The 16870-nt window shown below is 47.8% G+C and overlaps 1 protein-coding gene and 2 long non-coding RNA genes across 6 annotated transcripts in view; 2 read left to right on the top strand and 1 right to left on the bottom strand.

The window, feature by feature from the left end:
* ANP32A (acidic nuclear phosphoprotein 32 family member A) overlaps window positions 1-11517 on the bottom strand; it is a 39098-nt gene extending 27581 nt beyond the window's left edge. For 2 of the 4 annotated variants that reach the window (XM_025296258.3, XM_025296259.3), the window contains exon 1: window positions 11276-11517. In XM_025296258.3, coding sequence (XP_025152043.3) covers window positions 11276-11434 — 159 coding nt within the window. In that variant the 5' untranslated portion in view covers window positions 11435-11517. Of the gene's footprint in view, window positions 1-7712; window positions 7848-11074; window positions 11202-11275 lie in introns of those variants that run through there. The other 2 variants (XM_006054775.4, XM_006054776.4) reach the window with 2 other exon arrangements.
* Window positions 7376-16870, top strand: part of LOC123328203 — an 80597-nt gene continuing 71102 nt past the window's right edge. The window contains exon 1 of the long non-coding RNA XR_006542992.2: window positions 7376-7771. This is a non-coding gene — a long non-coding RNA (uncharacterized LOC123328203). The remainder of the gene's footprint in view (window positions 7772-16870) is intronic.
* LOC123328201 lies at window positions 8040-13150 on the top strand. Its single transcript, XR_006542990.2, has 2 exons — window positions 8040-8690; window positions 11151-13150. It is a non-coding gene; the product is annotated as an uncharacterized LOC123328201 (long non-coding RNA).

Here is a 16870-nt window from a genome sequence, read left to right as displayed (position 1 = left end):
GTTTATATGTAGCAATGGATCCCTGAGCACACAACACACATGCCTTTCTTGTATGGTGTGAACCTTGGTAACCAAAATTAAAAATAAAGTAAGCAATTGATTGGAGGAGTGGTCGGTCTCTTAAGTGGACCATCCTCAGACATTCCACTGGAGCACTTGGGCTTTTAATATTTTTTAACTTAACCTTTTAATTTTTTGGTGTTTTACAATGTACGTATTTATAGGTAGTATAGTGAATGCGTGCTCAGTCACTTTAGTGATATCTGACTCTTTGCAACCCTATGGACTACAGCCCACAAGGCTCCTCTGTCCACAGAGTTCTCCAGAGAAGAATACTCAAGTGGGCTGCCATTTCCTTCTCCAGGGGACCTTTCAGACCCAGGGATTGAACTTGCATCTCCTGCACTGCAGGTGGACTCTTTACCGCTGAGCCACCTGGGAAGTCCAGTGTATGTGAATAATTCCTAACTAAAAGGTAGACATACTGGGGCCAGGACTCAGGTTCAGATTTTACAGACACAGGATATAAAACCCAAAAATGTTGAGGACCCCTGGGCTGAAAAAGTGTGAATCAGCCGTCGAGAGGCAGGAGCTCACAGTGACCCAAGAAAAACCGAGGACACTAAAGCTGGTGATGCTTCAGATGCTTTGTTCCAGTGGCTCCGTGCGTGACTCACAGACCGCGGGTGAGGAAAATGACAAGATCGTCCAAGCACCGTGGCTCCTTCTCCCAGCCAATACTTCTACAATGCCCGACACGTGCCAAGCGCAGTGTTGAGCCCAAACAGGCCCCTTCAATCATGCAGTCTACCGGCTACAGGGGACAGAGATGCTATTTCGAACACTCACATGCAGGAATGCCTAATTACAAACTGAAGCTCTTTGAAGGCAATTTCTGTAAGAGTTTTAGAACAAAAGAACGAGACCGACAGCTGAGGAGGGTGGGAGAGATGATTAGATGCTAAGGAAGTGATGGTGGCAGTTCCCATGAGTAGGTTTGAGGGCATAAACGGTGGCAAGTGGGGCCAGTGCAGCGCAAAGGGGAGCGGGGAGGGCGGGGGGAGGAAAAAGATGAGAGCAAGAGGCAGACCACACAGGACCCTCACAGGTCTTACTAAAGCTTTGGGCTTTATCCTAAAGAGAACGGTGTGCTGTTAAGTACAGGGTGACATGATTACAGCTGCATTTTGCTAAGATCATTCTGACAAATTTGAAGCCTGCCTTCAAGAGGGCTGTGTGCAGGGGCAATCTGCTGGCAAGCAGTAGAGAGTGCTATTTTGAATCGACAGGATCTGTGATGGATATAAAGATCACATGTGTGCATGTGGGGGAATGGAGGAGGCTGCAGAGGTCATGGGTTCCCATTGGACATGCTGAGTGTGGGGTGTGGTGGGGACACTTGGAGGAAGACGTTAGGTGCATCCTGAGCTCAGCCAAGAGGTTGATCAGAGGTGTTAACAGTAAACATCAGACCCCAGAAGGACAAAGCGTCTGTAGCTGTCAGTGAGGAAGAGCAAGTGAGGACAGGGAACACACAACAGGAGAGCGCTCAGGGCCTGGGCCTGACCGGGTCCGGCACCTCACGTCTGCAGAGCAGAGTGAAAGGGCCCCAGCAACCGAGGAGCGGCCAAGGCTATAGGAGAGACACTGGAGAAAGGGAGAGGTAACGGGGAACACACCTCCTGAAGGTCAAGGGTGGGAACACTGCTGCTGAGGAACATAGAAAAAGATGACAGTGAAGGCTTCCGGGATGGGGGGGCTGTTTAGAAAGCCAACCAGACTGAGGAGGCTGAGGTGTGAGAGAGGTGGGAGAAGGGAGAGACCTTTCAGGAAGTTTCGATGTCAACGGGAAGAGAGATGGCCAGTAGCAAGAGTGAGACGTAAGATCACAGGATGTTTGCTGTCTAAGATGGGAGAAACATCCCAAGCTTGAGAAGGATCCAAAGGAGTAGCTAGGCACCCAAGAGGAAAAAGGTAACTAAAGGGCAGGCCCAGGTAAGACCCAAAGGACAGCTGAGCTGGGCACAGGTTTGGTCTAGAAATTTCTTGGGAAATCTGGAGGTTTCCACTTTCTCTGTGAGAGGAAAGTAGACATACTTCTCTGCTGGCTGGGAGGCAGAGAGTGGAGGGTCGGTGGGCAGTTTGAGGAGGAGAGTTGGAAACAGTTGCTGGAGGTAGTGACCAGGCATGTCCAGGAAAAGGGCAAGTTGAAACTACTTGGAATTCAGTGCTGGGGCTGTTCTTGACATGTAGATGCTATAACTACACAGAGAAACAACACATTCACTGTTGAACTGCTTGTGGGGAAAAACAACTTCTGGCAAGTTTGAAAACCTTTTTTCCCATTGAAACAAATGTTACTCTTTGATATGTCTGTTGATAATGTAAGCTTTTTTAAAAAAGTGAAGGTCAACTGTGGTGTTCCAGCAGAACAGACCATAACAACAATGACATCTAACACTTATTGCGTGCTTACTGTGTGCCAGACTGGGTGGTAGGTGCTATTACATCATCATTTTACAGAGACAAACAGGGAAGGTACTGTGAAGTGGAGGGCTTGCCCAAAGGCTGGAAGTGGGGGCTACAGTCTTGGGGAGAGCAGGGGCCAAGTGCACCCCCCAACCCTGGAAATGTTCGAGCCCCCAGGCACCCAGTGCTGCACACTGAGGTATGGTGGAGGGCAGCAGCAGGTAAGGCAGAGAGAATGGGGTGGAGGAACACACTTGGCAGAGGGTCGTTGGCACATTCAGGACACTTGGAAGGCATCCATCCAGGCAGGAACTTAGGACTGTTGTTGTCTAGTCACTCAGTTGTTTCTGACTTTTTGTGACCCCATGGACTGTAGCTAGCCAGGCTCCTCACATGGAATCTCCCAGGCAAGAATTCTGGAGCAGGTAGCCATTTCCTTCTCCAGGGGATCTTCCTGACCCAGAGATCAAACCCATGTCTCCTGCATTGGCAGGTGGGTTCTTTACCACTGAGTCAATTTAGGATAGTGACTCCATAATGCTGGGAGAAGGTGAGGGTTGGGAACGAGTTAAGGAGAGCAGCTCTAGAACATGGGACCCAAGATGAGCTGGCTTAAAAGCAGAGGAATCACTACTGACTCTTGGTGGACAGGTGGACAGATTTCACAAAGCTCCAAATGGCATTCCCACTACCTTCCCCCAAAATCAAACCACAAAATACTTGTGTGAAGGAAACTTAATATTCATCTTTAACTGTCTTTCAAACATTAACAAGTAATGAAATCAATTTACGGGTTAAAGCCAGCGCTTTTTTTTGAATGAATAGAGAAGTGTTTTATCCATAGTAAAGGAGTATATTGTCAGCTTTTTAGATAGCCTGTGTATGTACACATATACTATAAAACATTTCTTACTATATGAATGAAAAGCTTGAAAATCACTGATCTCATTTGAAATTCCCATTTTAGAGTGGAGAAAACAGAGGCCCAAACAGGACAACTTGTTCAAGTTAGTTAAGAAAGCTGAGAACAGCACCCAAGTCTCTAATAGTTCTCTTGTAATTTCCTCACCAAACCAGAATCTCCAAAGGCAAATTTCTCTGGGAAAAACAGCCCAGACTTTAATCCACATTAGAGTCATAGTGGGGTAAGTAAACTGATCTCTTAAATCTGCTGCGGAAGAAAAAGTTTCGGTAAAGAAAGCAACAGATGGTTGCACCAGGGCATCTGCCGAGTCAAAACAAAATAAATTTGCGTGAAAAGACAAAGGTCGCAGGGTGTGGCAATAGACACTGGATGGGGCCCAGTGCTGGTGAACAGACACATCTTGTCTGACTTCACAGGCTTCACCGCAACAAATGTCATCAGGACAGCTGGTTCCGTGCAGGCTGCTTCCATGTCTGGGAAAGGGGCCCAGGGCCACTTTGCTCATCTACCTTCAACCCATTTTATTAAATGAGAAGTTTGGAATAGCAGATGCCTTCACAATTCTCCATCTCTGGCAGACTCCATTTCTTTAATGAAAACATCACTGCTGGGTATTAATCATCTGTCATATATTTCAATATATGTAATATAAGATTCAGACTCAGGTCACTATTTCTTTACTTGCTTGTGGGAGGAAGGCAGTGTGATGGGGTACCAGGGGAGGGTACTTTCCAGGAGACTATAGAGTACTAGCTAGAATAGAGGGTGGACAGGTCAAAATGTGTGTGCTGCCAGCCGAGGGCATGGCAGTGAATATCTCGAAGGGAGGACCCTGTCTGGACACCAAGAGTAATGGGCCTTCTCTTCACCAAGTCAGAACGCAGACTAAACAACTGGGTCAAAATCATTCAACCAGGGCTCCTGACCACTCAGCAACAAGCTCTCTGCCCTTTTCCTAAATGATGCACTAGAGCAGAGGGCAGGCATGTGGAAAGGACACATCTGATGAACGTCCTGTACAATCTCCATAAAGGATACCCAACAGTCCTGAGGTTTTTTACTTCAATGTGATAAAAATTAATGAAATAAAACTCTGGATGACCAGCTTCCAGAGCTCAATCACGTGCCTGAAGGGCTGTATAAGTCCAGAGCAGGGAGAAAGAAATGGCAACCCATTCCAGTATTCTTGCCTGGAGAATCCCGGGGACTGCGGAGCCTGGTGGGCTGCCGTCTATGGTGTCGGCATATACAGAGTCGGACACGACTGAAGCGCCTTAGCAGCAGCAGCAGAGCAAGTCATCTTGAGAGGCTGGTGGTGCAGCAGTGGCCCAGAGAGGGAACTGGGTCTGCTGTCCTTAAAGTACAGGCCAGTTATGGGGACTGGGATTTGCACTCTTAGATTTATCACCTCCTCCAGAGGTCTGGCCAATCTATCCATACCTTCATCAGCTCAGGCACAAGAGGCTACCGGTACAAAGAAGGGTTCTGGAACTCAAAGCCACTTTGCTGCTGGTCCGTCCCCAGGCAACACGCACTATGGAAGAGCAGCAGGCCCAAACTAGAGATTCCAGGATTATCTGTGCTTTTCAGTTAACTGTGCTCTGAGGGTCTGAGTGTCAGCCACCAGGTACACAGCTGTGGTACCTACCAGGCCTCAAAACTCAAACCACTGCACTTCAAAGTTCTTTCCACCTCTAAGACATCTAAAACTTAAGAGTAACTATTTAACTACAAGACATGCAAAAGCCTTTTGAAATATCCTGAATAGGCAAGATAAAGAATTTCGGTTGGTTACACTGAACAACTTCTGGATAGAAGGGATGCTCAATTTTACACCAGCAACAAGTAGGATTTCTCTTCTTTTGGATGTTCATGGATTGAGGCCGATTTCTACTAGATATCAACAGCACATGTAAAAGGACTTGGAAAAACCTCTAAAGCACCACCCACATAAACTTTAAAAACTTATGAATTAAAAAAAAAATTTTAAACACCCAGATCAAAAGTTCCTTACCAACAATCTGTTAAACCAGGGATTACCAAATCTTTTCTGTAAGGGGCCAGATAGTAAACTTCACCTAAAAGCAAAACTGACAATACTACATAGGCAGTTTTTTATAATGAAAGAAAACAAATTTCCACAATTCTTTTATTGATAAAATTCAAAATATATAATGAGTACAATTCTTTTGGTAATAAAGGTCCAAGGAGACAAGTGGAATTTTTTGCAAGGGGGAAGCGGGGATAACATTTCACTTAATTGGGATTCAAAGTGTTCCACATTATCAAACTGCAGTGTTTACATGTACAAAGTATATCTTAGCTCACAATACAAAAACAGGCAGCTCACCCCAAAACTTGGCAATGCCTATGCTAAACAAATGCAGGAGACCCAGGTTCAATCCCTGGGTTAGGAAGATCCCCTGGAGGGCATGGCAACCCACTCCAGTATTCTTGCTTAGAAAATCCTATGGACAGAGGAGCCTGACAAGATACAGTTCACAGGCTCCCAAAGAGTCAGACACGAGTATACACGCATGTGCTTAAATCACAGTCTAGGGATGGGGCCAGGAATCTGTATTCTACATGATCCCCAGATGATTCTGGTGATGGGTCTCAACAATTAAACAATATTCAAAGTTCTTCCTGTCTAACTAAAGGATCTCTGGTTTTACGGTAGGAGGAGAACCCAATTCTGCTGTTTTACTTTCTCTTCCAATCTGAATGATTCCCCCTCCCAGGAGAGGATGTCACCCTCCTTGGCTTACCCTTAAGGAGTTGTTGGAGGATTAAGTGAGATGATCCAAGAAGTAAACTAGGTCTTGGAAACCAAGGACGTGCCAATTCTGTTTAGCTTTGTGTCTGCAGAAGGAGACTAATAAAAGTGGGTAACACATTACATGCACGATCCCCAACACACCATTGCCTGACTGGCTCCTGCTTATCCTCTCCTTACTCAAAATGTGTCCCCCAACACCTAAAAGCCCAGATTTCTTTCAGCCTAACCAGATGTGATGTGCTAACCCAATCTAGGGAAGTAGATGTTTTGACTCCTCCCCTCCCTTCCCCACCCCATCCCCATGAAAATCCAGAGAGCCTCTGATCCTGCCCACCCACCTCAGTATCTTCAACTAAGAAGCTGTCCAGTCTTCAAACTTTCACATAGGGTAGCACCATTTCAAAACCAGGGAAGAGAAAGCTTTTCCTCATTGTACCTTACAAGTAAGGGTGCTTCAGGGGAGGCAGTAGAGATTAGGGACGGAGTTTGAAATTTGGCTGTGATAACATCTTTATGCCTTGATTTCCTATGTTTATATAAGGATAATAATAGTACCTGCCTCACAATGTTGCTGTGGGGATTACATTAATTGATTTGTGTTATCCACTCAGAACTGTAACAGGTATAGATGGGTGCTATACAAGCATTAGTTGTTATTTTTGTTCTGTAAACTCTATAGAAGCACAAAGCTGTACCTCATTGTACCCCAATATCTGAGAAATAAAACTATCACATACTAAGCACCTGAGGGCCAGATCAGGCCAGTTTTGTCACTGACTTATTTAATAGGATTATTCCCATTTTACAGGTGAGGAAACCAAGAATCAAAGAGGCAGGTTAAGTTAACCTGCTTGAGATCACAGGGGCAGGTAAATTTATCTTACTTCTGTGGCAGGAGGAATTTAAACTCAGGCCTGTGTGGTTCTACTACCCACCTCTCCCGTGAAGCCCTTAGGCTCAAAACTGCCATCAGCAGCAACAATCCAGTAACAAAACATAACTGACCATGACCATACAGAACTCATGCTCAATTTTCTGCTCCTGGATCCCTGGTAGGCTTGCACAAACTGGAGTTAATATCAGGCTACTTGAACCCAATTAGGCAGTAAGTCAGTCTGGAAAACATCATGCGATGTATTCCAAAGGTCAAAGTTAAACCTGGCTTCCTGGGCAGCCTTGGCCGGCCACTGCCATGAAAGCTAGTCTCCATGCAGACGTGTACCAGAGTTTAACCAGTGAGGTGCTTAACCAGCATGGATATCAGCTTTAAAAAGTCTCAGAGAGATGTTGGCGACGCGGATGACTTGCCTGGCTCCGCAGTCAACAGCCAAAGAAAGGCAGTTGGAAAAAGATAACATTGACTTTTAAAAACCAAGCCTCATTCCCTACTCTTCTCGGTTTAGGATTACATTTACTACTGTAGCCGCCCTCCCGCGGGCAAAAATAAAAGGGGGAGAAGCCGAGGAAGAGTGAGAGGGCCTCCCCTAGCAGCCAGCAGGGCTGCTGCAACACCCACCTGAAACACGGAGCGCGACCTACCTTCCCGGAGAGCCCAGCCCCGAGGGCGTTTCCCCAACGCATCAACTCGTCCCTCCCGGGTAAGCGGCTGCCGTCCTTGGCTCCAGTCAGGGCCGCTAGAGTCGCGTCCGCATCGCCGCCCGCACCCCCACCCAACCCTCCAAAGAAACCTCGTATTTAATTTCTCCCCCTACCCTCCTATCAGGTCCGCCGTTCGTCTTTAGGGCCACACTCAACTACCTCTAAAACGCCTGCCGGAGGAAGGACGAAATACTGGAGAGAAGGGGGGAGGGGGAGGCAGGGAGCTCGCTGGGGGGTGGGGGGAGCACTCGCAGGGAGGATCGTCGCCCTCCCACAGCAACTGCCGCCGCGACGCTCCAGAAGAGCCTCAGGCCGTTGGCAACGGGAGGGGACCCCCCCCACATCGGGGCCCAGAGCACAACTGGGGGTCCCCGCAGCCCGTTCCCCTTGCTGCTTCCACGTCCGGGGCCGTCGGGGCGATGGCGCAAGTCTGCGCCCCCCCCCCCTCCACCCCACAGCGACAACAGCCACGGTGACAAAATGGCAGCCCGGCGCCCGGCAGTCCTGCCACAGGCGTGCAGGGCCCTGGCGGCCGCCCCTGGCCCCCAATAACAACTCGGCACCCTTCGGGTTCGGTCTCCGGCAGGCTTGGCCGTTAAAAATGCAATAATAAGAAAACACCTCGAGCTCCAAACCAGTTCGGGAAGCCAAAAGGCCCGCCCGAGGGCCAGCCCGGCGCGCCCGCGGCCCGGCTCGCGCGCACGAGGCCCGACCGCCCCGTCGCCCGGCCGCCGGCCCGCGCCCCGCGCCGCATGGAGCCCGGCGCCCGCATTCGGAGCCCCGCGCTCGGCGCCGGCCGCGCCATGGGGGAGGGGCGGGGCGGGCCGCGCGAGACCCGGGAAACATGGCTGCTCGTCCTATTTCGGCGTCGCGGCGTGGCTACCAGCCCCCGGATCAGAGTTGGGAGAGGCTCCCAAGGTGGGTGTGATGGGGGTCCCGGGGGGAGCAGGGCGGGGAGGGGTGCAGAGGGCGCTCTCCGGGAGCTATTTATTTTAAGAACGTTTAAAAAACCGAGCCCCTCCTCCCCCACCCCTTTTGTCCCTCATTAGCTAGCTTTCTCTCCCTCCTCCCCAAACGGGCAGAAAGTGCCCCCGCCACCCCACCCCGCCTCAAGGCAGAGGGCAGGCGAGTGGGCCGGGAGGCTCGGAGGCGAGGGGGCGAAGCGTGAGAAATCGCTCCCAGATCGGCGCGGCGCGTTCCCCTCCCCCAGCACACTCTCGGGAAGTTTAAAGAGCCGGTTCGACCCGCTTTCGATCTCGCTCCCAGTTGGCCAGCAGCGGGGGGTAGGGTTGGCCGCCCGAACCGCGCCTCCACACCCTCCCACCGCGACCCCGGCCCCCTACTTGGCGCCCTTCCCCCTCCGCACGGGGGGCTTCCGGAAAGTACGCGGGAAGCCCGCGACTCCGGCCCCCTCCCCCATCACCACACCCAGCCCCCCAATCCTCTGGCTCGGGGTCCAAGCTGGGACGAAACTGGCCAGAGAAACGCAAACCGCCGGCAAATTGTTCGCGGAAACTCCAGCGTCCTCCGGCGGGCAACCCCTCCCCTCCCTCCGCCACCCCCTCCCCGCCCTGCGCGCCATAAGGCACTGCACGTCTACAGTCCACAGCTGCGTTATGATGGGGGGGGGGTGGGGGGCACAAAAAGGATCTTGTTTTCAAAAGTCTCACTCAGGTTTGGGGGAGGAACTAGAGAAAAGAGGAAGCAAGGCCTGCCTCCGCCAGGGATTCGGGTTTTAACGGGTTGGAGGGGCGACAGGTCAGCGCACAGTGCTCCCCAAACTCCCAACTCTGTGGAACCCTGGCCACCGGGGCTGGGGTGAGGGTGTCCACCCGCCCGCGCTCCGCTGGTCCCGGAGGGGCCACCAGAGGAGTCAGCCAGCGTCTCCGCCCCAGACCCGGGGTCTCCTCGGCTGAGCCGCCAACTCACATAAAACAGTGTTTGAAAGCGAGAGGGAGACAGAAATAAAAACGGGCGTCCGAGTAACCCACTGTCACCTTTCCCTTCCTTGGGGGTGAGCTTTCGCCCGAGCCTCCCAGTTCCCATCCGTTTAAGTTTCCTCCGGCTGTACTCCCGCTGCTGCCCAATCAATAACGGCGACGGGAAGGCAAACTCCCATCCCCGAGCTGCGTGTCTGCTATGCCCGCATAAATCTGGACCCAGCCAATACCCACCACGGGCACCAGCTCTGGGCAGCTCGCGTCCTGACAAAGTTTCCCGGGCCCATTTATTAATCGGGCGCCGAATGGCTGCCAAGGAGCCCACCCTAGAGAAAGACGGGCCGGGGGTCGAGGCCGGAGGGCGTCAGGACTCAAAGGCTGGCATCTTAGGGAGGCCGGAAGGAGCAGAGGCGAGGGGGGACCGGGACGTAGCCTTTGGGTAACTTGCAGTAGCGATCGCGCGAGGTGGGGAGGCGCGGGGATTATCTGTGCCTTTGCACGTTCGAAAATCCCTCCCCCCCTTCTTTCCATTTATCCTCCCTTCGGAAGGAAAGGAAGAAACATCAGCATCTGGCCCGAAGGTGGGGTGGAAAGAGTGAGGGAGACAGAGGAGGAGAGGAAGGGAGGCAGAGAAAGGGAGGGAGGGAGAGAAAGGGCGCGTTCACGAACACTACAAAGTTACAAATATGGCTCCCCCGTCTCTCGCCTCATCACTGCAAAGAAATGAAGACGCACTTTAAACTCGAGCCATTCCCAACTCCGCTGCAGCCCCCTCCCCACGCGCTCTCCCCAGGGGCCTCGGCCCACATTTATCAGAAACTAAACCGGACTCGCGAAGCCCAAAACTTATTGTGTGTGTGCGAGAGAGAGAGAGAGAGAAAGGGAGGGGGAAGGCGCGGGAGGGGGGCGGAAGGGGGGATTCATTTATAAAATATAAAACCCCCCTTTTTTTGTTGTTAAATTCAGGAGGCAGCCCCTCTCCTCCTCCCTCGTTAATCTTTCCCCCAGACAGAGTCACGGGAGCAGAGAGCTCAGAGGGTTATTTTGCCTCATTCTCTCCGACCCAAACGCGTGCGCCCGCTGGCCCCCGATGGGTGCACACTCGCACGCACACTCTCGCACCCACATTCGCACACGCGGGAGCACACGCACAGGTAGTCACACACCAAGGGCAGCGGCGGCGGCAGCCGGAACATGCTTGGATGGCATTGCAACCCCCCAACCTTGCAATTCATTTGCAGTCCGACCCCCAAACCCACATCTCCCGGGCGCCCCCCCTCAAAAAAAAAGTGCCTCCCCCTAACGCGCACACACACAAAGTAGGAGAATGGACCGACAGAGATATTTTTGGCAAATGCTCACATCAGAGGGCGTCCTGTTCCGCAGCTCTAAATGAATCCGTTTGTCCATGTCCATCTCTCGCGCTCTCTCTCTGCAGAGGCTCCCGCGCCGGCGGAATTCAATCAATAAACCCCGAACCCACGGCCGCGCGTTTTAGGACTTTGAAGGCTCAACCAGCTCCGCTCGGTTCTCGAGCCCCCAGCACCCGCGGCGCACACTAACCTGATCACCGTGGAGGCGGGATCGGCGGTCTCGCGAATGAGTGGCAGCAGCGTTAGCCAATCGCCGCCGCCGATCTCCGGGCAACAGCGAATGGTGGTGGAGGCGGGGGGGAAGGGACCAATGGGCGGGCTGCGCAGCCGGCCAGGGAGGCTCAGCCATTTGGTTGTGGTGCCGGAGACGGACCCCTTTAGATTTCGGGGCGGCTGAGGAGCGCGGCGGCAGCTCGGTGGCTGAGCGAGGGGGGTGGGCGGAATGGCGGGGGAAGGGAAGGCGACTGTGCCTGGAGGGCCGAGCCGCCCGGCCTCGCCAGCCCGCCGCCGCCTCAGCTTTTGGCCGGGGGCGGGGCCGCAGGTGCGTTACACGAAAGGGAGGGGTGCGGCCGGAGGGGCCGGGGGTAGGGGTCCTCGTCGGGCCGTGGGCTTCGCCCCGGGTCTGTCCGCGCCGCACAACTGGGCTGTGGAAAGAGGCAGGCGGCGAGAGGTCTGGGGGCCGCGGACTGCTCGGCGGGCGGGCCGATGAAAGGCCTGGAAAAAGGGGGGAGGGATCAAGGGTGCAGTTGGGGGAGGGGCTGGTCATTTTCTGGGTCCAGAGGGCCAAGCTAGCGGAGCGAGGCTGCTGCCCCCCCATCTCCTCCGCTGGTTCCCACTCCGGGTCTGCGGCTCACAATCCGCGCGACCCTTCACCTCCCTCTTCGTCGTAGTCCAGCCGTGACCATCGCAGCCCCCTGAATACATAAGTAAATAAGCAAGATGCGTCCACTTTTGGATGACTTAACTCGCGGTCTAGACCCTCTACTTAAAGGGGCATTTCAGTTTGTTGTCATATAAGGTCAGCTTGGAAGGAGTGATGTAGAGGCACCGGCAGTCTTGTTTAGTCAATAAATGAGTAAAGACCATGGACTAAGAATTGATGCTGAATATTTTGAATATTTTAAAAATGGAAAAGGAAGGTGCTAGTAAGTCGGGTTTTCTGGACCAAACATTATTTATGGGCTTTATTGACCTAGTGAAAGAAAACGGCGCACAGTTTTTAATTGTCCACCTGAGTCATTTGGTTCAATTTGGACTGCCAAAGAGGCTCTGTTTGGAGCACTTTCTCCAGGTTTTACGGTTTGCTTGCTTTGGGGTTTTTGAATCACAGTTGTAAGAGATCTTAAAGCCTTAATTCCCACCTGGTTACCAACTTATTGTGGCCAGTTCTAGAACATTTATTGTGTACTAAGTTGGCTGCCTATGTCTGTTAACAGATCATAGGGACTGCTGTCAACAGGACAAATACATCTCCACACAAGTATTTTTCGATTCTTTTATTTCTACACGTCTACACTCTTACTCATGTGCTCGAAGGTAGTTCTTTTGGATATATTGTATTTATTTTTCAGAGACATGGGTTCAAGGGATAGATAAACCAATATGTATGTATGTTGCAAGTCTGAAATATTTTTACATAACTCTTACACAGTTATATTCTTGAATATATAAAATTTAGGAGGAAATAAAAAGTGACAATGTAAAAGACACATATAGAATGCCTACACTGGGGAAGAAACTGTAACTTTGAAATTGTAACCTGATGGATTGCAAATGTGAAATCCTGCAACTAAGCATTTTACTCAGTAAGTTCTTTCAGGTAAAATATTAAGTGAAATTTGAAAAGGGGTCATATTTACTTTTTGAGTAACTGGGAGATGCAAAATAAAACTGGGAAGCCATTGTTTTATTTCATCTGGGTATAAGTATTATGGGGTGTTTTACTTGTATTAGCAGATGTCAGTCATCAGTTTTGTTAATCTTATTGACATCAATTTGTGTAGTTGGAATTTATTGTTTTAAAATATATTGGTTTCATTATAAAACATAGAGGGACCCCAAATTACTTCTCTTTGCCAGAGTCAGTTGTTATTTCTGGATATGGTATTTAAGGTTGCTTGAAAACAGAGCTCTTCATCACAAACACATTATGCTGACATGATACATAGAATCTATGTAACACAAGAGTACTGAAGTTTGTTCTCTCTGGTGGTAAATGCTCATCTTCAATTTAAAATTTTAACTGCAGCTAAGTCCACACCACTAGCAATGTGATATGAGACAGTATCTTTCCAGAGAAGTAATCCTTTAAAAGTCAACCAATCAAATTCAGAGCTACCCACCATCCAGCTCTGCTGAACTGAAACAAATAGCTCACTTTAACATACAAAGACTGGAGAGGATGACTTGGGAGCCCAAACCTCTGTTAAAAAGAGTGTACAGGACCAAATCAGAATTGAAGAAGTCGTGACTTGATTACTACTCAAAATATTAAACTTATAACAGCTTTTGTACTGGTTTTAGAAAATTGAAGGCTTTACTGGATGTCAGTCATTACAGAAGTTAAAATATCCAAGAAGTGTATTTAGCCAATTGAATACTTCCAACATACTTTGAAAGAAGAGATTTTTCTCTCACTCACAAATAGATTTGTTTGTAGTTTATTTCTCAAAATTTTAGTGATTTTTATTTTTGTTGCCAAAAAGAAATAATATAGCTCAGCCAAAGCTGAGCCATTTGCCCCAGGCTACTTAACCAAACATCAAAACAAAACACCACCACCACTGCCCTTATAGTCCCTGTTTTACAGAGTTGTTTCTTAAATTGGACTTCATTGCATATTACAGGAAATAAATGTTCCCTTAATGGCTCTGAATATCAGACATCGTGAGAAGAGAAGCCCCATATCAAGGAATGTGGCTGAATTTTGGAGAAGATGAGTTCCTAACTCTTGAATGATTCTACAATGGGAGTTAGGTTTTGAAAGATGACAGAGTTTGTAACTTCTAGAACTGGATTTGATTCACATTGAGAAGAATAAATGAGATACAATTCAAAAGTTTGAGCCCCTAGGGAGAAAGATGGCCTTCAAGTAAGGAAAGATACCTTCCTGCCTTCCAGAACAGGAAGAATATTTTCCTTCAAGAACCACTCCCAACAAATGAGCAATCTTATTCTCTAAGAGGTATGAGCAATGGGTGTCCTTAGTCTCTCAATACATTTTGAAAAGTACTGTTTTATAAGTAACCCACGTTGGTGCTGCTGCCATTTTAACTCATTTACACTTGCCTGGCCTCTAAAAATGGAGACCCTCTGGTTAGCATCCTTTTAGGAGTCAAGTCAAGGTATTCACAGTTCAGCTTCTTGCTCTTAAGCCTGCATCACATACACTGGAACCTGGCCATAGTACTTTTTCACCTACATCATGGTTTCGTTGCCTGGACCCCAAAAGACAATGATATGGAAAGACTCCAGCTTAGTTATGTTCTCTTTTGTCTTTCTATATAAATAGCTTTTACAAATGCAGATTATTTTTCCCTTTTTTTTAGAAATGTAAATTATTCTTTTGAAATTCATGGTAACAAATGTGAAGGCTACTGCATTTTGATTTGAATAGCAAAGGCATGTTGAGGTTCAGGATCTAAAAAGTTAAAACATTCTTAATTCTTTTGCTTAATAAAGCATTGGATGATTTTATTCAAATTACTGAATTTCAGAATTATTGAGTTTTATTAAATTATTGACACCTTATTGTGTTGGTTATGGAGAAAAAGCACTTTCCTTATGCAATATATAATGAGAATAGTCATTATATGTGATTTTTAAAACAGTAAAAAATCACAAAAGCAGCTTAAAGGTAGTTTATTGTGAAAAGAAAAAAAGAACTATCACCCATATACTTGTTAGGAACTCACTAGAAATTATGTGAGTCTGTTTCTTTAATATACTTATTAAAGGTAGTTTGGGAGTAGCAATAAGGAAAGATTGTTTACCATTCACTGGGAAGAAAACCATAGCATTTTAGTATTAAATATTTTAGTTTTATAAACATTTAGTATTATAAACATTTTAGTATTAAATATGGCTATAAAAGGGCTTCCCTGTGGCTTAGAGGTAAAGAATCTGCCTGCCAATGGAGGAGACCTGGGTTCGATCCCTGGGTTGGGCAGATCCCTGGAGAAGGGAATGGCCTAGAGAATCCCATGGACAGAAGAGCCTGGTGGGCTACAGTCCATGGGGTAGCAAAGAGTCAGCCTGGACTTACTGTAAACAACAACAACAATGCCATGAGAAAAGGAAAAAAAAAAAAATGCCTTAAAGGCAAATAACAGAATGAAGAGCCAGAGAACAAGGCTGAGGGCAACAGAGGTTGAAAAAATAAAAATGCATTTAGAATCTACTAATTCATCTTAATCTATCTGGGGTTGAAGTTAGCTCTTTGAAGAAGAGTATTGAAGTCGATTAAGAGGGAAGAGGAAGAGAACAGACTTTCTTAAGAACTTTTAATATATTTACTCTCTGCAAATAGTCTGTAAGTTTAAGCCTACCTGGTAAAGTTGTCCTCTCAGCTTACCTACTTTGTAATGGCAGTTATTTGTATATAAAAGAAATTATTTAAAAATGTATATTCTGTAATTCTTCTTAGAGATCAATATAATGCACTTCAAGAAATTAGTAATTTTAAAATTATTTCATGGAAACATTAGGACCTGAACGTATTCTGAAATTCTGAATTGTAACAACTTGAATGTAAAAATTACATATCATCTGACCTCACCAAGAGTCATATGAGGATTTTTACCCAGCAGAGGAACACTGTCGTCTGAAATCATTTTGTATGCCTTCTTGTGTAGGAGAATTATGTCACTTCTACATATGTTTATTCAAAGGCAACTTGCCTAATGGTGACAAATACTTTTCACAAGGCTGGACCAACTCATGATGTCTATATTCATGTTCATGGGGAGAAGCAGTATTATAGATGAGGCAGAATAGCAGGTAAATAACAACCATGTTGATCACGGTGTGGCAGCATTTTTTTATAATAGCTAAATAAACAGAATATGTTCACATATCCAGGGAAAAGTCTAGGAGAGTATGCACCAGAACATGTTTAAAACTTTTTACAGAGGTTCTCTGTGGGTGTTGAGGTTACACTGGTTTTTGTTCCTGTCTATATAATTTCTAAGGTTTTCAGTTGATAAGTAATTTTTGCAAGAAGAAAACATTATTTTAATAGGAAATATAGCACATTTCAGGGATGTTTGTGCTAGTAGGAATTCTTAGTGCAGACAATAGAAACTTTCCCTGACTGAACAAGCAGTAGGCAATTTCTTATATCTCATAACCAAAGACCAAGGTAGAGGAAAAGAGCAGTAAAGCTGAGTGATCTGGAGCATTTAATGTGGTACTCTAAGGTATAGTCTTCAGAGGACCCCCATACCTCAGAAGTCAGCTCTAGCCTGTGGACTCTACACCCCTCCAGTGCTGTGAATGATTTTTCACAAGCCTTCATTTTTGTGTCACACCTTCAAGGTCCAAAGCCCTGGGCAGGACCGTTTGCAGATGCCCCAGCTATCAGAGGAAAAGATTATCTGCCCCCTGTAGCTTCTATAGTGCTGCTTCCCATCTATTTAAGAATCCTGCCCAAAGAGTATTCTGATGCTAGATGACCAAAAGCAAAATCCACTGAAATGTTTTGATTAAATAATACTGTGAAGGTTTCCTAAAGATCCAAATTAGCCTTATTTGAGCTCCTCCCCTGCTCACTACTATTTACTATGAA

This window comes from Bubalus bubalis, chromosome 11 (assembly GCF_019923935.1).
Source record: "Bubalus bubalis isolate 160015118507 breed Murrah chromosome 11, NDDB_SH_1, whole genome shotgun sequence".
NCBI classification, from domain to species: Eukaryota; Metazoa; Chordata; class Mammalia; order Artiodactyla; family Bovidae; genus Bubalus; species Bubalus bubalis.
The sequence above is the reverse complement of the archived record's forward strand: the minus strand, read 5'-3'. Positions and strand labels throughout refer to the sequence as shown.